At 44.5% G+C, this 23,585-nt stretch overlaps 1 protein-coding gene across 5 annotated transcripts in view; it reads right to left on the bottom strand.

Moving 5' to 3' along the window:
• Window positions 1-6,021: 6,021 nt before the first annotated feature.
• KCNN3 (potassium calcium-activated channel subfamily N member 3) overlaps window positions 6,022-23,585 on the bottom strand; it is a 184,179-nt gene continuing 166,615 nt past the window's right edge. For 2 of the 5 annotated variants that reach the window (XM_067037148.1, XM_067037154.1), the window contains 4 exons: window positions 20,707-20,834; window positions 19,914-19,983; window positions 14,189-14,434; window positions 13,527-13,941 (listed from right to left, as the gene is read on the bottom strand). In XM_067037148.1, coding sequence (XP_066893249.1) covers window positions 13,909-13,941; window positions 14,189-14,434; window positions 19,914-19,983; window positions 20,707-20,834 — 477 coding nt within the window. In that variant the 3' untranslated portion in view covers window positions 13,527-13,908. Of the gene's footprint in view, window positions 12,069-13,526; window positions 14,435-19,913; window positions 19,984-20,706; window positions 20,835-23,585 lie in introns of those variants that run through there. The other 3 variants (XM_059038628.2, XM_067037152.1, XR_010841242.1) reach the window with 2 other exon arrangements.

The raw sequence follows: 23,585 nt of genomic DNA on the forward strand, positions 1-23,585 counted from the left end.
AATTGTTAAATTGTTAAATGTGTGGGCTTGTGTGTGTTTTTCTGTAGTTCCATAAATGTTTGTTTTATGTATTTTGAGGCCAAATGATCAAATATATAAATTCAGAATTGTTATATTTTCTTGGTGAATTCAGTGCTTTTTACATTAAAGTATATTTCCCCATGATATTTGTATAGCTACACAACTTCCTTTTTGTTACAATATACTTGGTGTACCCTTTAAGATTTGTACATTCAATTTTTCTTTATGTTTTAGATGCGTCCCTTATAAATAGCATTTATTTGGATAACTGAAAACATTTGGTCTGACAATCCTTTTCTTTTGCCTAGAGCATTTAGTCCATTATTTTCATTGTGATTATGGAAATAGTTGGATATATTTATTCCATTTTATTTTGTCCTTTCAATTTGTTCCATCTTTTCTGTGTTTTTCCTCCTTTTGAATTGATTTTTTTCCTCAGTTTTTCAGTCTCTACTAATTTGAAAGTTATAGACTCCATTTCAATGATATAATTGATTATAATTTTAATTATCTAACTCTGAAGTTATCAATATTTACCTTCCTTCCAAAAAATACCTAGATCACTTTTACTGCACTCCTCTCCACCATCTGACTGATTAATGATTGTCCGTTTTAGTCTCTTGATTGATGGAACAGAATCTCATTCTATGGCTCTTTCCTTCTTCCATCACCCTTCTACCCTGCTGGTCAAGGTACACTCCAGAGTCAATTTTGACATTTCCAATTTTCTTGTTATCCTATTTAGTTTTTGTGTTTTAAACGTTTTAAATGTCAGAATTACTGTATAAGCATTTCCCTTTCTCATTCTGGTTACTCCTCTGCGGAATCATACATGTGTGTAGAAGGTTGGTTCTTCTCCACCAGGACTCTTTATGTTGAATGTGGATGAAAACCCACCTGCAAATGACTTCATCATAAAGCAAAGTTACTGTCTCAGGTAATTAGAAGAGTCAGTGGCTCCAAGGAACTTACCAAGACCCCCCTTTTTCTCTTCCTCTCCTCTCTGCCTTCTGTGGTCTTGGCTTCAACCTCATGTTCCACGTGTTGGCCCCCTGTCAACCCCACCCTCTCCCTCGTGAAACAAAAGGGCACACATCAGTTCCTGACAAAATCTGTACCATACCTTCCTGGGGAAGACTGTTTTTTTCCTGGTAGCTCCTGCTTAAGCCTTGGCTCTGAGATTCATTTGCTCATGTTGGCTTAATTTGGGCCATGTGCCCATCCCTTTGTGAGGGTGATGAGTTCCTCTAATTGCCTTAGACTGCCTTGGTCTACCATGGGTCTGGAAGTAGGATTACTCCTACCCAAATGCACAGTGGAGATGGGGGGAGAGTAAATTCATCAAATTAAAATCCATGTACTATGGGCTGCGGAATTGGGGGAATGGATGTTGTGGAGGTAATGAATAATGGATGTCAGCTCCTCTTGTTGATGTTCAGACAATACTAGATGATTATTTTCTCATTTGAACCAAAACCAAACCGGATCTTAGGTTCCCAAATTTCTGAGTCAAGTAAACATTGCATTTTCATCCTTAGAAAAATTCTGTAGGAAACCTTAAGTATAAATCTGTTAGGATTCCTAAATTCTGATGTTCAGGCAGAGCTATGTACCTACCTTCTCATTCCAAGAGGTGGGAGGTGAGGAGGGTGTTAGAAGAAAGGGCAATTGAATCATGGTGTACAGGAGCTTACAGAAGACCTGACATTTCCCTTGATGAGTGACTGGGGTGTGGGTGCCCCACTGCTATATGTATTCTTTCTTGAGAAATACTTGATGGCTTTTAAGTGATACCCCAGTGTTAGAAAGTAGGAGGTAGAATTGATTTGGAAAGAAACTTTACCTAAGTAAAGAGGAAATTGCCCATAGGCAGCAGTAACATATTGCATTTGTGTTTTCCACCTTTGGTTTTCTAGGGGACAGAATTGCATTTTAAAGAGATGCTATTAAGTGTGACTTGTTCCCGGAAAACAATAAAGTGTAAATTTCAAATTCATGCTACAAAAATAAAAGATAAAGCTAATTTTGGCTAATGTTCATGTACTATTTGAAGTAGTGACTGAAATAAAGATTAATAACCTTGACCACCATTAGTATAATCCACTGTAATGCTGGATATAAAATTGCATCATTTTAATAATCTAATATATTTCCTAACCAGTGGGGGTTCTTGTAGATTTGCAAGTATTAGCTCCAAATTCTTTAACTAAAGGCAGATAACAGTGAAAATAATCAATGCCTCTGGAATATAAAATACATGATGAATTAATTTAGCCAGTCACAATATGCATATCTTTGTTTTCAGTGAGAGATTGATAATGTGGTGTGTGTATGTGTATGTGTGTGTGTGAACATGTGTGGGGGGGAAGCAGGGCCTTTTATTGTTTTTTTACTTTATTTTTTTCTTTTTTGAGGTATGCGGGCCTCTCACTGCTGTGGCCTCTCCCGTTGCGGAGCACAGGCTCCGGACGTGCAGGCTCAGCGGCCATGGCTCACGGGCCTAGCTGCTCCGCAGCACGTGGGATCTTCCCAGACGAGGGCACAAACCTGTGTCCCCTGCGTCGGCAGGCGGACTCTCAACCACTGCGCCACCAGGGAAGCCCGGGCCTTTTATTTTTATCTAACATTTGCAAAATTGATAACTGACTATGGGGATGAAACTAGGAAGAACGTGGAGAGACTCTGGGCAGGCCTCAGCTTTCCACACCCGCACACAAGGCATTCTCAACAGGGGGTGGCAACGTTCCAGTTCCGTTTCTGCCCAATTAGGCAGAAATTCTCTGTTTGATTTTGGGCCAATCACTTCTCCTGCCCCCCACTGCCTCTGTGTAAGGTAAGGGACGTGACTGACAAATGAGTTTCCCGGATACCTGAGGAGTTTCCTATTCCCTCGGTTGCTGTATTTCTGTCTGACCTGCAGGGGGCAGTCTTACTCAGAGGGCCCTGAATTTAGCAGAATTGTCCAGTTCTGAGAACGGGGCCCACTTTCCGCTTCTAATGTCCTTTTCCCCCAGCTTTCGTGGGTATGCATAATGTAATAACGGGTCAAGTTTTCTTTCGGATAGGAGCCATTTGACTTAATGGTTAAATATAGTTAGGAAAGGATCCATGAGTGTCACATGGCAGGTTACCCTGTTTTCGTTAGGTTTAATGAGACACCTACTAGCAAGGACAACATGTTATTTTTCATCTTTTTTTTTTTGCCTAATGAAAAATGTTGGGATGGCCCTTCTGCTAATCCTCGCCCAGAGCTAAGGCCAAAGAAAGACATTAAGCCCCAGACAGACTGTACGTCAGGCAAAAGCAGAAGGCTGCGGCACCCAGGCAGAGAAATAACTGAGTGAACAATAACCTGGCGGCATTGTTTGCCAATACGTATAGAGCCGAATGCAAATGAACACGGGTTCATGGGTCCAAAACTGAAAAGAAACGAGGTCGGGATGAAGGGAACGTTGCTTCAAGCAAATCCCCGTCTTTATACAAATCTTGTCTCCCCTGCCCCCTCCCCAATGGCCCCTTGCCAACTCGGGAGGGTAGAGATCCCAGGGGGCACTGGCCAGGCTGGGCACCTGCGGGTCTCACTTCAGCAAGCTCTGGATCGGCCTTCAACTCTGAGAGCCCCTTAGAACCCCTTGGGGGGCTTCAGGGAAATGTGCAGGCACCACCCCAGACTCTGCCTTCTGAATCCCGGGGCTTGGGGGCACTGGCTTGGATGTTTTCAAAAGCTTCTGAGGTGCTTCCAGCGTGAAGCCAAGATTGAGAACCTTTGCTCAGATAAATGGGATGACTGTACTGTGTTACTGCCTGATCCTTTATTTGAACATAGCTGCAAGCGGCTTTATCACACATCAGTGTGTCTATACATCCTCATTGATAACAGCTGCTCACCTTGGGCACGGTTCTCAATTTCTCTCTAGGCTGTTAAAACTGGGTTAGGCAAGAAAATAAAACAAAACCCCAAAACCAAAACTGGGTTAGGCACTAAAGCCGTTCACATGTCTACTTGTTGGCAGGGCCAATCTCCTGAGTCAGACACAGCCATCAACGCCAGGGTAACCCTTGATTAAAGAGGCAACTTTTTCCAGGGGGCTCTGTTTCCAATCTAAATGAAGATTTCCTCCTTTAAAAATTCCTGTTTTCACAACTGTAGACATAGTGAAGGAAGAAGATAAAATTAAAGGAAATCAGCCGCTTGCAGTTTGGTTTTGTGTGTCAGTTCCCTTCTTGTTTTTATTTAATGCCGTCATACTGTATCAGCATTTGCCAGAACATTTAAAAAATGCCCCTTCTCTCCAGCTTCAGTTCAAGAGGAAGTGGCAAAGGCCATAGGCTCAGCTTACCCCCAACGGCATAACTCTCAAACTTCGCACAAAGAAAGAGATGCAGTCTCCCACCCAGACCTCCAAACCCACAAACCAGCCCACCATTTACATTCCAAGCCTGGGTCTGGGCATATGGTCGACATACATTCTTGGTCTTACTCATCCAAAGGTGGCCAGCAATAGAATTTGAGCCACCAAGTTTCCGTTCCCCCCCCAAATGTGCTGAAAAATCTTTGGTTGTATTTTCAGCTTAACTCGTGACTTAGATGTCATTTACTGCTCGGTTTTTCTCTAGCTCAATTTTCCCATTTGAATACTGGGAATAATGTTTGTCATCCACCTCACAGAATGACAACTAACTTACATTTGACATTTGAGGTCCTTGGATGAAAGATATGATTGTTTATAAGTACGAAGTATTGTTATTTCATAATGACTGAGTTGGTAAATGTATTCATTCATAAGGAATTTTGGGAAGAGCAGCAGAAATATAGCTAGAAATATATTGAAAATATATTTTAACTTAGAAAAAGTCCCAAATATTACATACTGGTTTTGAAAGCACCTAAATTGCTTTCTTTTTCTTTTTTTTTTCTTTCTTTTTTTTTTTTGTCTAGAGCTACAGAAAAATTCATGGGGAGGAAAGTAAGGGTAGGAGGGGTTTCAATTTGGGGAACTTGATTTGCAAAGCCTTCTTAATGACGATTCCACAAATGTGGCTGCAGCTGTGAGGACAGCTGGAGAGACCTGTTGTCTTTCTGGTCCCCTCTGATATTTTGCAATGTCTCTTCTGATTGACACCGTGACTGGGTGTTGCCGCTCTGGCCTGGCCCTGGCTGTCATGAGGGCGTTGCCACTTGGGCAGGGAACTGGAGAGAAGATTTAGTTGGTTTGAAAAAGTAAAATCCCTCCTTGAGCTCATGAGCAGTGCCATGGAAACCTGATGACTCCCCCCTGGGGCTCTGTGGGGGGCTTCTAACCAGAGAGGTGGGTCCCTTACAAGCTGTCATACCATAGAAAGAGAAAACCTTTGGCTAAGGTAGACAGGCTGATTGATACAGGTGACTGTATTATTGTAGAAAGGCAGGGCACAGGAGCTCTAGAAAGTTCACTGGGGTCCCTCTGCCGGCCTTCTAGGACAGGTTCTCACCTGGTTCAGGGAGAGAACTTCCTATTTGTCCTTCTGTGTGTGCTGCTAAACAGGAAGCAATATTTAGAGCTGATTTAAGCCCCATCCCCTGCAATTTAGTCTGTCCAATGCCAACAAAACCATGCCTAGCTCACAGAGACCAGGCCCTTCTGACGCTGATGTGTGAAGAGAACTGGGCACTAGACTGAACAAAAGGTTTGCTTTCGTTAAAATGGATTATGATGAAATTATGGAATCATTGTAACCACTCTTACTTTTGCACTCCTGCGAAGGGAAAACAAAGTCACTGAAACAGAAAAATTGTTCCCAAAGGCAAATTCGCTTTCCTTTTTGGTGACCTGAGAAAGTTGACCACAATTCCATTCAAAACCTTCAGGCACTTGACTTTTTTTTTTTTTTTTTTTTAATATCCTTTACCTTTTTAATAAAAAGTAAAAAACAAACAAAAAAATACATCAATGTCCTGAATAGAACCTCTCTATGTAAAGGGCTCACTAAACAAATAAACATAGGACCAGACAAAAGAAATGGAGCTGCGAATAGCAATATGATATATTATGAAGCATTTATATATGTATGTATATATTATATATGAATGTGCGGGTATATGTGTGTGCACCTATGTACGTATAAATTTGTAAATATTTGCCTACATATGTCACACACACACATATATATTTATACTGACCTCTTTAGATTGAAGTCCAAGGCACTTTTTACAATGAACAGGTTAAAGCCATTAATTCAGAATATAACTGTTTCTGGGTACATATCGATTTATGGCGCCAATATCACAATTCACATATTTCCTTGCTTACTTCGGAGTGTCTGGTTGGTATAATGAATAAGAGGCTTGGTTTTAAAAGAGATTAGGAATGTTTCTAGATGGTTAAACTAACTTCTCTTGCTAGTTTCCTGTAGGGAGGAGAGTTCCCACTGGTGGGATGGTGAATTTCTCAAGGAAGGAACACAGATGCAGCTATTTCTGTACTATGCTGAGCAGAAAGCCAGGTGGCCTTCCAGGGGACCTGCTCTGAGGAGCCACCTGATATTCTGATGACCCTGCCAGCATACACTAGAATGAAAACCTTAAAAAGGTGCTTAGAGGTGGCTCAAGGCAATGAAGTGAGTACTTTTAAAATTAGACTGGGAAAAGACTGCTTCTTTGTGTACACCACCCAAGCTATAGGACCTCAAGGGGAATTTTAAGATGCATTTGCTTTAATCGTTATGATCATATAGGACCTTTACTTCCTCAAATAATTCTGTAGATGAGGGTCCAGGAAGAAATGGCTTGATTTTCTGATTATTAATTTTGTTGGTTATCACTGCTGTGTGGTGAGGCCAGTGCTTCTCAACATTTAATACGTACACAGATCACTTGGGGACCTTGTTAAAATGCCCAGCGTGATTAAGTAGGTCTGGTGTGGGGCCTGATATTCTGCATTTCTAATGAGTTCCCAGGTGCTGCTAATGCTGCCGGGCCATGGACCACGCTTTGACTAGCAAGGGTTAGCATATAGCTATATACCTGAATTACTGTCAAAAGGTCTGTTTTCCCAAAATCAGGAATTTGTATTGGTTTGCTTGAGTCTAGATCGAATAATAACTTTGAGTAGAAAATCAGAACACTCTCTATAAGTGTACGAGTCTTAGTCTGAGAAAGGCTAGAAGGAAAAGCCAAAAGAGACAGTTCTATTTAGTAGCAGAAAAGTATTACGAGATAAGTCAATTACCACCAGTACATTCATCAGTCAATTATAAAATTGAGAATAAACTAATTTCCATCACCCAGTGAGTGAGTAACTTGCTAAAAACTGGTGCCCTGGAGTTCTGATGGCTTTAATGAAGCTCTGCCTAACATGTAACTGAGGAGTAGTACAGAGAGAGAGAGAACTGAGAGAACTCAGCTCAATAAAAATAAAATGTGTGTCCAAGTTAGGTCTCAGCTACACAAGCAGATTGAAACTGGGCATTTAGATATTTCTCTTTCGAATGGCATGACTAATACCATTGAAGCCCCAGCCTTACCTATATTTAAGCTCAAATGAATGGAAGTGTGAGAGGGTTCCAGCCTTTTTCCCAGGAGAAAACCTGCCATTTTGCACTATCAGTATATCTGTGTGAATTGTCAGAGATTGTGAAGGGAAGAGATGTGCATACTCAGTTGAATTTACCCTGATGCTACTTGGTTTGCACCTGTGCAATACTATACCGAGTGATGGTAACAAATGAGGGTCCTCCTTGGGAGGAGGCCCACTGATTCTAGGAAACCTCTGTTCTATAACCAAACACATCCTGTTTTCATCTACAAATAGTCGTTTGGTCAGTCAAAGGAGGGAAGTGAGAAATTCTACACGTGTGTCTCAGAGAAGGCGGGGCATGGATATCATAGTTGCCAAAGTAGAGCATTTGCCACAATTTTGCCAGTAAAGGAAAATATCTTGATTGAAACTCTTCCTTCCTCCCCGCTGGAGTAAACTAGCAGGAAAGGAAGCCCAGCTCTCTGCGTGTCCCACCTATTCCCGTCAGTCCCTCAGGAGCTGTGCTCAGTGTTGTGGATAAACGTGCAAACCCCGCACACTCTAGGGCACTGCTGACTCAGGAAAGCACGCCTGCACACCAGCCTCTCATTGGGCCCCAGGTAAATGGAATTCCAATCCCAGTTATACTCTGACACAGAGAAACTTATAATGCCTAGAATTTTGAGTCTTTTGTGTCATAGGAGAACAAGACTCTTCCTTATGCCCCATTCTGAAGTTGCCAAAGGAAACAACAGTTGACTGTGTTTGAGACATATCATTTATGGAAGAGGGTCTTTGCATTGATATAGAAAGAGCCTGCACTTTTATTAAACTGGCTTTGCACAGCTACTAAAGGAGTGATGGCTTTTAAAATCTCTTCTGAAATGGCTTGAAAGAATTTAGGGTAGAATTAGTCATCTAAGCTGGGAACAATGTTCTTCTGTGTCTAATAGTCACGTCTCAGAGAATTAGAATATGGCAGTTCTGTAGGCTGAGGACCCTTGGTCTGGGTGTCAGGCAATCACTAACAGTGATGTGTACTCAGAAACAGTCGTTGGGAGAGCAGGCTGACACCGGACCTGCTAAAGACTAGTTTGATACAAAACGTTAGTTGAAAGTTACAATATATTTTATAATATAGCAATATATTTCATATTTAAAATAAACTGTTATACTTTCTCCTATCATTAAAAAATAGCAAGCAGTACAGAGGCAAGATGCAAATTCATATTGAAGCTCATCTGATTCTGAATATAAACACATCAGTTTCAGAGTTCACCATGAAAATATTTCCTCCATTAACATCCTGTTGCTCTCTTTTGTTGTTCTCTTCTGGTCAGTGCAGAATGGAGAGTCTGGGACCAGCATTGAGTTGTTGCGCCATTAAAAAGTGTGTCTGATGAAGGTGGATCAGTCCTGGTTGAGATTCAAAAACGGAGACAATATGACACAGCTAGAGAATGTTGTTTATTCCCTGTCCTTCTTCTGTGAACTTGGATGTTGGCTGTTCCGATCAGATTGATATTTGCTTTGTCAATATATATATATATATATATATATATATTTTTTTTTTTTTTTTGGCTATAAATTCAGCATCTCTTTGGGATCCGAACTATAGGTTGGTGTTGAATTTTGTGCTTTTCCTCCATCAGCTTGGTTGGTCACAATGTCTCTTTTGTTTGTTTCAACACATGGTCCAGGCCCAAGAGTACAGCTTCCAGAACACGTTTCTCAGGTGTGTAAACAACTGTGGCAGGGCACTTGGCACCTAGATTTGGAGGTCATACGTTGATGATTTGATAATGGTTTTGTTCAGAGGGAACTCCAGTTCATGTTTGGGCATTTCCAGTAATGGTGTAAGAAAAAAAGATCACAGTTATTTTTTTTTCTCTATCTGTATATATTTATATACCATTGCACTGAGTACTTTTAATAAGCTTCGGTCTATTTTAGTAAAAATCTACATATCACTTGTCTGACAGGAGTTTAGTGTTAACTATTCATGCAGCCTGGCACAAGCTTTCAGGATGAAGAGCACTCACCTATATTCTACTGCCAGAGGCAGACAGTTAATATTGCTATCCCTGTAACATTCCTTTCTTAGTGGTATCAATGATCCCGTTCCCACAGTGTTTACTTTGGCGGCAGTAGAGAAGGAAGGGATACTGTCCAGGGCGTCATTAAGCTGACTGACTGCAGGGAAGGGAAGGGGCTGTTCCCGCCTACCAGGAAGCCACCAGATAGCTGTCTAAGGTACTGAAACCGAATGCCACAGAGTCAATAGGGGCAGCCAAATGGCCACTGACGGAGCCTTCATCTGCTTCTAAGCAACATCCAGGGAAGTAGGATGATGGTGTAGAATTGGGACGTATTCTAGGATTTAAAAGCAGTAACTTTAAAAAAGCAGTAACCTACTGGTAGTGCAATGACTTCATAGTGTCTCAGTTGTGGTACTGTGATGGTAGCAACACCATGGGTTCTGGGATGAAACACTGATTCTTAATTCGGGGTGCACTCTTTGTTGAGGTATGCTCTGAAGGAGAGAGGTCCTGGGACTATGTGCTAATCCCATACTTCTCCCTGCTAATTTCACATAGAGTGATATGTAAGAATTACTTTTTGGTAACTATTGACTACATTCAAAGGCAACATCAAAGTGTGGACTTGACAGAGTCAGTTTGGGCTGCTGTTGTTGGCAATAGTGATCTCATTTTAAAATCTATTGAATACTTTGTACTTAAGACTATTAATTGTTACCTTCATTTTAAGCATAGAGAAATTGAGGTATGAGGTGGTTATATTCATTGGCCAAAGATGTGGATCCAGTGTTAGAGTTTCATTTATTCGGATTCTGCCTCTCTAGTTTTCTTCTCTTCCATCATTACTTATTCACAAGAAATTATCAAAAATCTAAGGGGGAAAGCCTCAAATACTATATATGAAAATCATTGTTTCTTCAATGCTGTTTCTTCTTGGCCTTTAATAAATAGCAATAGTTTGCACTTGCTCAGCACTTTGGAAATCACTTGCACGGACATTTTCTATACCTCCTTCAGTTATGAGATTGTTGTTACACCACTGGTACTTGCTGAGGTCAGAAGTTAGTGGTGATGCAGGGCCTTATCCCTCTTGTTCTTTTGCATTGCATTAGCATTTCTAGAGATATGATGTCATGAAGTTACATATTATGAGGATGGCAAGAGCAGTTCATAGACACTTCATGATAAATTTATTGATGATGATCACACATATGTGGCCTTTGATCCAAAGATGCAGATTTTTATTTGGACTTCAATCTAAGGAGGAGTGAGTCCCTAGTCTGGTATAATTTACCAACTGATGCTATGTCCTGAAATTCCACTGAGATCAGTGGTCTTAAAGTATCACAGTACATCCCTGACTTTACAGTACATGAAGCTATAATATGGCTTAAGCGATGAGGGGGTGGCTCTGTATTTTTAATTCAAGTGTCTAGATATTTTAGGGAATATTAGAGTACTTTTACCTGACACTGAGTTATCAGAAGGATTATAGTAGGGGCTCTGCCACTGGGTCATCCTTCCAGGAGTGGGCAGAAGTCAATCAGTTCAGTACTGGAGTGAGGTTACTGTAATTAATAGTTTTTCCATATAGCCAATTCTTGAGTAGATAATTAAACCTCCTCCACCACCAAACTTGAAATTACAGAACAAGAAGGCATGGCATGAGAATCCACCTGCCCCCTTTTCCCATCTGACTAAGATGCTGAGGCTCAGTGGAATTAGCCAAAAGATGGGCTGTAGGAAGGAAACCTGGGTGAGCTACACTCTGGATAATCAATACCTAAGTCATCAAGGGTTGATTGTACTTGCAGGAGAATGGGCAACTTCCCCACATAAAGCTAAAAAAACCAGTACAGAGAAGCAGCCTCCCATTTACCATTGCAGGATCAACATGCAGATTTGATCCTTTTTTTTTTTTTTTTTTCCGAAGAGTAAGTACTCTTTCGCCAAGGATAAAAACCATACGTAGCTATTGCACTACCAATAGGTCCAGTCATGCTACAAATGCCTATATGTTTCTAGCATGCCAGTGGCCACTGCTACTGGAAATATCTCCAACCACTCTCTTTGCTAGTGTTGCTAGGTTGGTCATCAGGATTTACCTAAGTGAATAGCATTAGGGGTGGGTTAAAGAAGAGTCACCCACAGACAGCGATGGGTCAATGACAGTCTGCACACACTTTTTGGCAGGAGGAGTAGCAGTGGAATCTCGCATATGCCATTTGTTTGAAATTCAGATTAAATCCCTATTTGTGTGCACGTGCACATACACACACACACACACACACACACACATCACAGGGTTACGGGGGAATGGGAAGGGTGACTAGGAATTAAGAATTGAGGGCTGTAGGTTAGATGATTGGGATTGGCATGCTCAGGTTGACCTGTCAGTGCTCTTCATTTCTTTGTGAAATGAACTAACACCACAAAGAAACTGCATGGTTATTTCATCTGCTTATTGGTCTGTTTATATGTTCAGCTGTCACTGAAAACAGCAGCACCATTCCTGGGACATAAAAAAGGAGAGGGATCTTTTAGATAATCAATAGTTAAAAGAACAAGCAAAAAAACTTTAAAGCCAGCAGCAAGTGTGGCATCTATGGTGTGCAAAGTAACCAAGGAAAATGCTCAAAGGAGTTATCAAGATAAAAATGAGGGCATCAAGGGAAGAGTACAGCAATGAAAAGAGATATAAGAAGAGGTTGAATAAGAGACCAGATCTTCTTGAAAGAGTGGCCTTTCTAGGGTGGTCTACCTTTTGCTGTCTGATGATTCCCTTGCCCTTAGAAGACCAGGCCCAGTGCTGTAGAGGAAAAGTCTTCACAGCTAGACTCTGCCTTTGGAAAAGTGACGATGTCCCGTACAAAGTGAAACCCAACAGGACAGCCATCCACAAATGATACCCTTCTGTTTTACCCTAAACAGATGAAATATTCCCTACAGTATGATTTAAGTCCCCCCAAGCAGACGTCAAAGACCTCAGAATGAGAAATGTGATGACTAGGATGATGGTTTTCACATCACAAACATTGTGCATGGTTAGATGATGGAGTGCGGAAAATATCATGCATCCCCATATGCCCTCTCCTCACAATGCCTGTCGTACACCGGATCTGGATGTTTCTGGAGTCCCTTGGAGTTTGAGATGTATTACAATAGTTTCTGCACCAAGATTAACGTGGCACAGCAGGAACAGGATACTGACAAATCTCTGTCAGCTTATCTTACCCACAGGGTTCCCTAGAGGCTCCCTTTATCCTCATAACCTTACACTTTGAGGTGGTTTTAGATCAGGTAGAAGGGACCAGCTGAGCCACTCACCATCACTTCTCCCAGCTCTCAGGTGAGGCACTTGACCCCTTTGCGCTACTAACATCTGGGGCTGTAAACCTGTCGCTGGATAAATATCACTGGGCAAACCCCCCAGACAATTCTTCTATTCATGCAGGTGTCCTGGGGTCGCACCTCTTGGTGCGTGTGTGTGCACGCACACACAGTTCCTGCCCCCCCCTTCCCTCACACACATACACCTGATCACGCGCTCCAGTGGAACACAGCTTGTTTGGATATAAGATGAAAACTCTGCAGAAGCTGTTATTTTTAGAAGGCTGCTTATCTCTCCAGAATGCCAATTTTGGCTTGTCATTCATCTCAGAGCAAGCATGGTGCATACCCAGGGCAAAGCACCCTGTTTTGTGTTTGAAGCAACCTGCATCTTCAGTGAAGCTCAGGATGTGGCCGACACTGGCAAACTACCTGAACTGACAGCACCCACATCCCGACTCAGACCAACTCAACGTGCACTTAGAGAGTGCCTACTGTGTGCAGGGTAAGGTACCATACCAGGTCCCTCTTTATTTGGGTCAAGTGCAAACCAGAAAAGACCTGGGTTGACTGTGGGATGTGTATGCGTGTGTGTACATGCACACGCTTGCAAATACATGGGTTTATATGGGTATTAATATTGGATGGAAAGTCTGGCTTTTTATTTGTCTATTTTTCTTTCAGTCTAAATTTTGTTTTATGACTGTGCAAGGGATGGCAGGAAAGCATGTCTGTCTTGGAAAAAGCTGTGGGCAGCTCTCCCTTACTTTGTCATCCAGGGGCTTTCTTAGACAGAAGGAATGCAGACAGGTGGGCTGGAGGACCCCAGGGTGAGGAACCCATCCCCCAAGCCTGACACCATGCCCTCCCCCCGCGGGACCCTCCTCCGGGCTGGCTTCACTGCCGGCTACTTCAGTGCATCTGAGCTCCCACCCCCACCACGTGAAGACCTGAGATTGAACGTGGGTGTCTGTTCTCCACCAACTGTGCCGCAAGGGCCCTACCAGAGGCGTCGCTTCCTGTCATCTCCTCTTCCTGCTCCCGAGTAGAGGCACCTAAACAGAGATCAGATTTCTGGTTTCAAGGCATATCAAACCAAGCACGCTGAATGAACATGAGTTAGTTAATTAGCTCGGTCTCTCTTCTTTACGTTCCCTGGTCTGAATGTTCCTTGATGGCAAAGTGACCAGGAGGAGAGTTGATTTGCATCTTAAGACCTATGGGTAATGCTTCTGAAGTGGGGAGTTTTATTTAGCAACTGCTTGAACTCGTGTACGGGGTTGGGAAGGAGGTGGAGCTGACCCCGATTGGGCTGTCGGAGAGTGGGGTGTGGGTGGTGCCCACTGCCACGCTGACGCCCCGGGCCTCCGTGAGGGCAGACAGGAACTGCCGCTGCTGCTGGCGCAGGGTGTCCGCGATGAGCAGGGGCAGGGAATTGACGCTGGTGGTGAGGTGCTCCAGCTTAGACTCCAGACTGCCGATTTGTTTCTCCAGATCTTCGCTCCGATCATTGAGTTCCGTGATTAAGTCATACATGACGTTCTGCATCTGTTTGGAGAGACAGGGAGACGACAGGTCATTGCAGAGGAATCTGCAATGGGAAAAATGAAATACTCCTCCAGATTACACTTGAAATACAACTCCTCCAGGGATCAACTTCCACACCGGCCGTGTCGGATCTGGTCAAGGACAGAGAAACAGTTTACTTTCTTGAAGACTTGGAGGCTCAAATGGCACAGTGGGTTTGTGTGTGTGTGTGTGTTTTTGTTGTTGGTTTATTACAAAGATAATGTATATTACATATAAAAATAGATTAGACAATCTATAGACTGGAAAGGCAGCTCCTTCTTTTTAAATAGAACAAGTCCCGGAAGTGTCCTCATGTTCTTACTTCGTCCAACCTCTCAGCTCACATGGCAATGGCACCTACTGATGAAAGAGACGGCTCTGTTGTGGGGAGCGGACAATGCAATAGACTTACCATTGGTAGGCCAGGGTTCAACTACACATCTGCCACTCACTAATAATGTGCCTTCCCTCATGCCCCTTAACCTCTCTGCTTGGTTTCCTTATGAAATAGGAGTTAATAATAACCACACATAGTCATAAAGCTGTTGCTTTCCCCCGCCCCAACTTTCAACACAGCAGCCAGAATGTGCAATGTACAACGCAACTCACTCAGGACTGGGCTGTAGTGAAAGGGAGCTGCCTCGCTGAGGTTACGGTCCCTCTCCTGCCTGGTCAATGAGGAGGGACATTGCCTCAATCTGGGACACCCCTGAAGGGCCAGTCCACCTCTGGAACTCCCGTGGGTTGGTCGAGGCCTTTGTCAATCGTATCACAGTTCAGACTCCCCCTCTAGCCCATCCTGCTTCCCTCGCTCCCCAAATTGTGCTGTCCTGATGGTGCCCCCAGTAAACCTCCTGCTCTCAGTGCCATCTCCCTGTGTCCCAGGGACCCGCCCTGTCACCACTGCTCACTCCCCACACATCCCATGGCCGACAGCCTCACGTCCTCTCAGCCTCCCCTTAAAAATCATCTCCCCCCCATGCCCTTGTTAATATGGCACCTTGTTCCCACCCCTACTCCTGACCCTGCTAACCCGGCTCAACTCTCCTGTCTTCATGCCACCTTTGAATACACTGGCTAATTTGCTGTTTCTTCTGCGTATTATTGTCTGTTTTCTCCTGCTAGAAGGAAAGCTCCTCCAGGGCGGGGACCTTCGCCTGTTGTGTTCACTGGTGTGTCTCAAGGGCTTAAAACAGCATCTGGCACATAGGGGATGCTCAACTAACATTTTTTGATGGACAAGTGTATATAAACATGCCTAGCAAGGGGGTCTGTCACACGTGGTCAGCACTAAAAGATGTTGGTAGAACTAATGAATGAATAAAGTGCTGGCACAGGGGAAAATCACCGTCCCTTCCATCCTTTGGCCAATGTAGGAGTTTAACTGATGGGAAAAGACCTTTTGTGCCACAAATTATTTCCATATACCTAGAAAGTTTCTCAGCGTTTCCCACCGAGACCTGAGTGGCTGAAGAAAAGGAGAGAAGACTCCCAAGGGGGCCCAGCCCAGGGCCTGCCTCTGGAGAGGAGGTGTCCCGTAAGCTTTTGTGAATGAACATTGAACAAGGTCGTGGGAGCAGGGGAGCAAAAATGGGGTACCTCCAGGGAACTGCCAATAAAATAAAACTTTAATGTGACAAAATAAACTTGTCTTCTGAGAGTTAAGTTATAAAACCAGGTCAGAGCAGCACTAAACAAAGGCAGCTCGTGCCAAGTGCACCATTTTCGGTCCTACCTCTTTGCCAGTGCTCCCTGGCTCCACGAGAGGCCATTCATTCAGGCTGTCCCCACCCAAAACCTGGGCGTCATCCTCTCCCTCAAGCCCCACCTCTCACCAGTACAAAGTCCTGCCCACCCTATGTCTAACTATCCCTCAAATTCAATTCATTTAATTGAAATGAAACCACTTTTGTTCCAACCGTACCACCATGGTTCTGACTATCCTCTTACCAGGCAACTTTCTGGTTATAATTTGGCTTCCCGGGTTGGTCTGTAGAGCCCTTATCTATGTGACAGTCACATCTCTCCCTGCAAACTAACAAGTGACATCAGACTTGGGAGCAAGACTCTTGGGAGACTTCATGCTCTCGGGTGTTCCTGTGGGCCAGGTTGGCGGTTGCTTTGTACCCTCCCAAACCCCACCTGCAGGCACTGTGGCTCTAGGGGCTTCTGGTCATCTGCCAGTGACACCCTGATCCTATTTTACCTGAAATTTCAAGTTACTCCAGGAAGATGCAGAAACCATTGGTGCCCGCAGGGGCCAAGGTAGTAGGGAATGAGGTGAATGAAAAAAAAAAAAAAAGTAAAGGGAGGTGGCAAAATATGAGAAGCCAGAAAGGAGATGGGAGAAGGGGGATTGAAAATGTAGAGATACCTTCCCACCAGGAAATTGGCTGCAGCCCCAAAGGGAGCCGTCACAGAGGTGGAGTGAGGCAGCTCTGCCTTTGCAAAGGGCAGGACTCTTCTGTGCCCGCCTCAGAGGAGAGCATGACTGTAGAAGCAAGAGTGCTTCCTTCATTAATTAACATTCATAGAACCTCTTCAGGGTGCATGTTCTTCCCAGAAGGTACAACACCACAAATCTATTTGACCGCAGGGGCACCCTAACAAGCTCTGGACTGAATCCGGGCCCCTGGGTCTCAGCCCCAGCGCCGCAGCTCTCCAACAGCCCGACCTTGGGATGGTCTCTTTGTTTCTTTGGACCTTGGTTTCCTCATCTATATTCCTAATCAGAACTACCACACGCGAAACCGTTATGGTTCACAAGGCATTTTCACAGATACCATCTTATTTGATCAGTTGAGCCTCAGGTGTGGGGAATGATTTTTATACTTCAATGGAAGACACTGAAGCTAGCATATAAAGCATCCCAGCATTCCCCCCACCCCATCTCTGCCACACTACGAGGGAGCTTTTCAATACAGCAAGTGTTATGTGGAGGCCACACGCCCTTTTCTTAATCTAGAAAGGACCAAAGGACAAGGGTTGAAGGTGGTGAGCTGGGAGGACAAAGCACAGAAAGAAAAGGGAGAGAACACAGTGTTATTATTGTCTCCCCTGTTCTGTTGCTTGGTGACAGGATACCAGGGGGAATGTGGACCAGTGTGAAAGATGCTAGGCTGCTGCCAGGACCTTGGCTGAGTCACCTGGGAGGAAACATGAAGACTGGATGGATGTCAGAGTTCACCCTCCCTGCAGGTCCCACACCACTCCCGGTAGCCCTGCAGATGCTTTCCCTCCACCCTCTCCTCCACACCCTTTCTTTCCAGGTAACTTGCTCCCAGGTTATTGATGGTTTAGTTCCCCCACCCAATTCACATGAGCCTCTTTCCAGTTCACTGAGTTTTTTGCTTCACCCAGTTTGCTCTGCACGGGGCCCTGTCTCTGTGAGAGGCGGTGGCTGGCATTGAAATAACGCAGGCTTGAAAGTCCAGTGTGCCTGCTATTCCCGGGAGAACACCAGCCACAGCCTGTCCTGCCAGGTGAGAGGGGAGGCAGAAACATGGCTACCTGTAAAAGAAATATCTTGAGGCTTGTTGGGCCATTCCTGCACCTCCCAGTGTGCGTCCCCAGCCATGTTTTCCCTACCCGACCCCCCTTCTGGCCTCAGCTGATTGGCCCAAGGGTGGACACGTGACCCAAACTGGCCAATCATCTCATCCCTTCTGAGAATTTAGAATTAAGACCAATAGGAGGACGGCCAATCGGTCTTTGCCTGTGGCTAGAACTAGAACATATACTCTGGATAGGGGCCTGCCATGGTCTGCCATGGAGAAAGGGGGCATAGAAAGTTGTCAGGAGATGCGGGAGAGGGAGAGAGAGAGAATTGAAGCAGGCACTTGAACAGGAGAGAGAAGAGAGGGTGAGCGAATACTTTCCAGGGTGAGGGGCACTTCTAGGTAGTTCCTTCCTTAAGTCTGACCACATGCCTGCCTTGAGGTTCTGCCTGGAATGAGACTTCCTTGTATCCTTATAATAAACACCTACATTTAAAAACCTACTTCCAATGGGTTTCTGATACTGGAACCCAAGAGTTTTAAGCAGTGCACCCAAGACCATGGGGGGCTCCCTTCTGCACTTGGGCGTTCCATTCACATCCTTGCCTCCTCCTGGCTCTCAGGAGCCCTGCACTCCACCTCAGCGCCCCCTCCAAAGCACACAGGCTGTGGGCTTCTCCCCACCTGTGCCAGCTGCACATTCCCTGATTGAAGTCCTCCCAAGCTTAGGAGTCCCTTTCTTTGACCTGATCCCTTCATTGAACAAGGCGCCTGCACGTGGCCCAAGAACTGGCAATTTCTCTGATTGCACCATCTTTTCGAAGGGGGCTTAACTGACCTGAGGGAGTTTCTCTTGCTTACCCAGGGAATGTGTTCCATGATGATAATCGCCATCTGCTGGAATGTTCTGCCAGCCTGGCCCTGGGCTATACATTTGATATACAATTTCTATCAAGAGGCAATGAGGGGGCTTCCCTGATGGTGCAGTGGTTAAGAGTCCGCCTGCCACTGCAGGGGACAAGGGTTTGAGCCCTGGTCTGGGAAGATCCCACATGCTGCGGAGCAACAAAGCCCGTGCGCCACAACTCCTGAGCCTGCGCTCTACAGCCCGCGAGCCACAACTATTGAGCCCACGCACCGCAATGAAGAGTAGCCCCGCTTGCTGCAACTAGAGAAAGCCTGCGCTCAGCAATGAAGACCCAATGCAGCCAAAAATAAAAAACAAATTAAAAAAAAAAAAGAGGCAATGAGGAGGAGGGGCTGAGGAGGGGAGGCCCTTTCTTCATTGGCGCCTACACTCAGCTCTGCCAGCGGTGCAGCCTCCGATTCCTTCACTCCAGAGATTTGCAAAAGGAGAGAGTTCCTTTACAGTATTTACAGCAGTTCAAGACCAGAAACGCAGAATGACAGCAGGGCTCTCAAAGGAGGGCTCTCCTTTTTGGCATCTTCATGAGAAATAAAGAAATGCACCCCTCACCACCGCCACCACCAATCTGGGGCCAGAAAAGCTGAGTTGTAAGGACTGGAGGATGCAAGAAAATGAGTTTGCAATTATAAGGGCAAACCGGAAGGATCCACCTTGGTGTGACCCAGGCCACAGCATCGCCATTATCACCATTTGGTCTCGTCAGTGTGCTTCACCCTGTGCAAACTCAGTGTACAGCTAATCAAGCAACACACTGAAAAGATGTAGTAGGTCAGCTAATTAAATCCCAGCAAAGACTGACCTGAGTGACTGAATTTAAGAAACACATGCCAGGTTTTAAAAGTCAACAACACGCACTAGTAGATTGCAAGAACTTGAACCCAGATGATTTTTTAACAAAGGAGGAAGCAGTCTTTGCTTTCCTGGTCCTGTACTGTCTAGTTTGGCCAAGGCCAGGCCTTCACAGCCACACCTGAGAAATTGAAATGCCAGCATCTGAGAACCCTTTACGGGGACTTTGGATTTTGCCACTTACCTTGGAAAGGTCCACCAGGGTGTTAGCTTGGTCACTCAGCTTCCTCTGTTCCATCTTGACGCTCCTCAGTCTGCGGGAAAGAGTCGTAACAGCCAGGCTCTTCAAGCACTGGGCTCAGCCCCACGGGCAGACTCCACACCCACATCAATTCATCTGGTTTTGGAACCCAGCCCAGGACCTCGAACATGGGTGACAACTGACCAGAATCAAGGGCTTGGCAGGTCCCCAGGAAAGCAAACTCTAACCTCCACGCGTGCCTGCCTTCAGTCATTATAGTTTCCTCACCACTCTCAGATAATTTCCCGGCTTCTATGCCTTTATCTAGGCTGTGCCTTCTACCTTAGGTGCCCTACTCTCAGCCTTTCAGGGTTTCCCCAAGCCTCCAGGTCAGAATAAATGTTTTCATCCTCTACTTTTAAAAATCCACTATACTTTTTAAATACTTAGCTTATAGAAAGCACTGACCACAATTTGTTCTGCTTCCAGTTGTAATGTGGTGTGTGTGTGTGTGTGTGTGTGTGTGTGTGTGTGTGTGTGACTATGAGAGCCCCCTGAGGCTCTTACCTAATTTTTACCTTCCATAGCAGTCTGTCCAATGTCTGGCAGTGGCAGGTGCAATAAGCGAATAAACAGACTCATCTGCATCCAGTTCACCACCCCCAGTGGTTGTTGAGTGGAAAAGAATGGATTTCTCCTGCTCCTCTAAGTATACAAGAAGATACTGATGGAGCTCTGGGGAACCCACCACTTCTAATTTGGTCCTCCGGTGGCTGAGCTGCCCCGGCCTACTCACTGGTGGATTGCTTGGAGGAACTTCCTCTGGTGTTTCCTGACTTTGGCGTGGTCAATCTTCTTTAGCAGCTTTGTGTGTTTATAGATTAGCCACGTTTCCCGAAGGACATTGGCTGCAGCATTCTTGATCTAAGGAAAAGTAAATAAAACAGGCTGCTATCAGGTAAATTTTCCTAGGTTCACATAACATGTTTTTTATGTCTATCGATATAGTCTACCTTATAAGGAAATGATTCTGCAACGATCTTTTTCCCTAATGAAACCATGAACTCTTAGAAAGGATCATTAAAATTCATCTCTTATTAATCCTGTATTGGACACAGTAGACTGAAGCCCGAAGTTGAGGGGTGGTTCCTGCCTCTTTCTTAATTATTTCAGGACTGCCTATCGTCTGTTGTTGCTGATGCTATATTTAGATAGGCTACATTACCAAGACCTGGAGGCCTGGGGCACACTTTGAATAGATAAATATGTACCATTGCTGCCCTTGGATGCAGAGTTCCATGCTCGACGTGGGATTTCTATTTAGTGTACATGGTACATTTCTTGGATTCACAGAGTAAACAGATTTCCTATCAGCTAGAGATTTTATTTGTTATTTAAAAATTATTTAAAATTTGTATACCTTTTTTTTTTTTTGTGTGTGTGTGTGTGTGTGTGTGTGTGTGTGTGTGTGTGTGTGTGTTACGCGGGCCTCTCACTGTTGTGGCCTCTCCCGTTGCGGAGCACAGGCTCTGGACGCGCAGGCTCAGCGGCCATGGCTCACGGGCCCAGCCGCTCCGCGGCACGTGGGATCCTCCCGGACCGGGGCATGAACCCGTGTCCCCTGCATCGGCAGGCGGACTCTCAACCACTGCGCCACCAGGGAAGCCCTGTATACCATTTTTAAAGGTTACTTTCCATTTACAGTTGTTACAAAATATTGGCTATATTCCCCGTGTTGTCCTATACATCGTTGAGCCTATCTTATACCCAGTGGTTTGTTTCTCCCACTCCCCCAACCCCTATGTTGTCCCTCCCTGCTCCCCACTGGTAACCACTAATTTGTTCTCTTTACCTGTGAGTCTGCTTCGTTTTGGTTATATTCACTAGTTTGTTGTATTTTTTAGATTCCACATATAAGTGATATACAGTATTTGTCTTTCTCTGTCTGACTTCTTTCACTTCAGCTGGAGATTTTACAAGGCCTCTTTGAGGAAATGTCCTTCCCACAGAATAGAACTCTAGGTATTAACAAGTCCATTGTTTCCTTTCCCAAATGGCAAAAAACATTTACACTGCAATTTTACATGTAAATGTAATTGGCATAAAACAAATCATTTCCAAGCAGTGTCTGAAAATCAGTGAAGATATTTTGGTATGAAACCAGAGCGACTTCTTTCCCAAGGCTGGCTCTTTCACTGCACTGCAATCACACATTTCAACATATGATGCTGTCATCTGTTGACATGGAAACCACTGATATCACCTGGCTCACGACAGAGCTGAGACATATCAATGGCATCCAGATGGCAGGGGACAAAGTTTTAATCCAAACACAGACATCTTCAGCAATTAGTAACAAGAGCAAGAGGAAACATTTCTTATTAAGCACAAGCTAAACAGATTTTTGATTAACCGTTCCCATTTCTGTCAGCCATGCAAACTGGCACAGGCCCACAGGCCCAGGGCCTGGAAGTAAGTAGGCCAGCCTAGTAGAAATCAGGTTACTAGCCAGAAAGGATTTTAATAAAATTGGAGAGTACAGGCCTGCTTCTTCAGACTGACATCAACAGATGGGACGTTGTTAAAATACTGAGACGTGTGGGAAGGCCTGGGAAACATTGTTTTGCAGGCTGATAACTTCTGTGTGTATGTTTTAAAAATTTATTACTAAGGCTGGATTATATTTTTCATTGGCGCTGAAGTGACATTCTAAAAGAACAGCTAGGTCTTCTCAGAAATGTCTAAGTGACATAAACACTGCCTTTTTGTTCTGTAAAAATCTACCGTGAAGATGGTTTTAAATGACTTAATTGTCCACCTTTGGTACTTTCTTGCCTGAAAGGAAGCAGGTGGTGGTGAGAAGAAGCTGGAAATGGTAAGTGTCCAGGTGAGGAGGGGGAAGGTAGAGGAGAGTGTGGTCACTGGGGTTCTGTCCAGGGGCTGGAGTGGACATCAGCCTCCTGGCAAAAGAGGCAGCATAGAAGGGAAGGCTTTCTCTCTGTGGAGTGCCTCCTCCTGCTGCCCTTCTGTGGGGAGAGGGCAACTTGACAGGTGGTTTTCTCAGTTTCCCTAGGTGCTTAGCCTCCAAGGAAAGACTCACAGAAGAACAGGAGGGAAAAACCTGCCCAGCATGTATGATGATCGGCAGAGCCCCAGTTACACGGGGCTTGTCTTTGGAACACTGACAGAGCCATGGAATGTCAGCACTGATGAGCCTTTGACAACTGTCTCTGTGTTGGTGCGGAACAAACATTTGAAATTGGATAGGCTGCAGGTGAATCCTTCCTCTGGCAGTTTAGGAGTAAGTGCTTAACTATCTATAAGAAGGGAAAAATAAATCCTTACCTTAAGGGTTGTTATGAGGCCCAAATGAGGCAATAACCTCATGGTGCTGATGGTGCTGAGGATAAGAGCAGACATCTACCAGGTGCCGCTTTACATATGTGTAAACTCATTGAATCTTCACAACAACCCTCTCAGGAAGGTACTAATATTATCCCCATTTTACAGATGAAGAAACTGAGACAGAGACCAAGACCGTAAAGTTATAAACAGCAAACTGAATCAATGTGGATTTAAGTGTTATAGAAACTATAAAGTACCATAAAGATACTAGTATCATCATCTGGCCCAAACCCCCATTGAAAATATGAGGAAATGACAGCTTCAGAGATA

The sequence above is a fragment of the Kogia breviceps genome, chromosome 1, assembly GCF_026419965.1.
Source record: "Kogia breviceps isolate mKogBre1 chromosome 1, mKogBre1 haplotype 1, whole genome shotgun sequence".
Lineage (NCBI taxonomy): Eukaryota > Metazoa > Chordata > Mammalia > Artiodactyla > Physeteridae > Kogia > Kogia breviceps.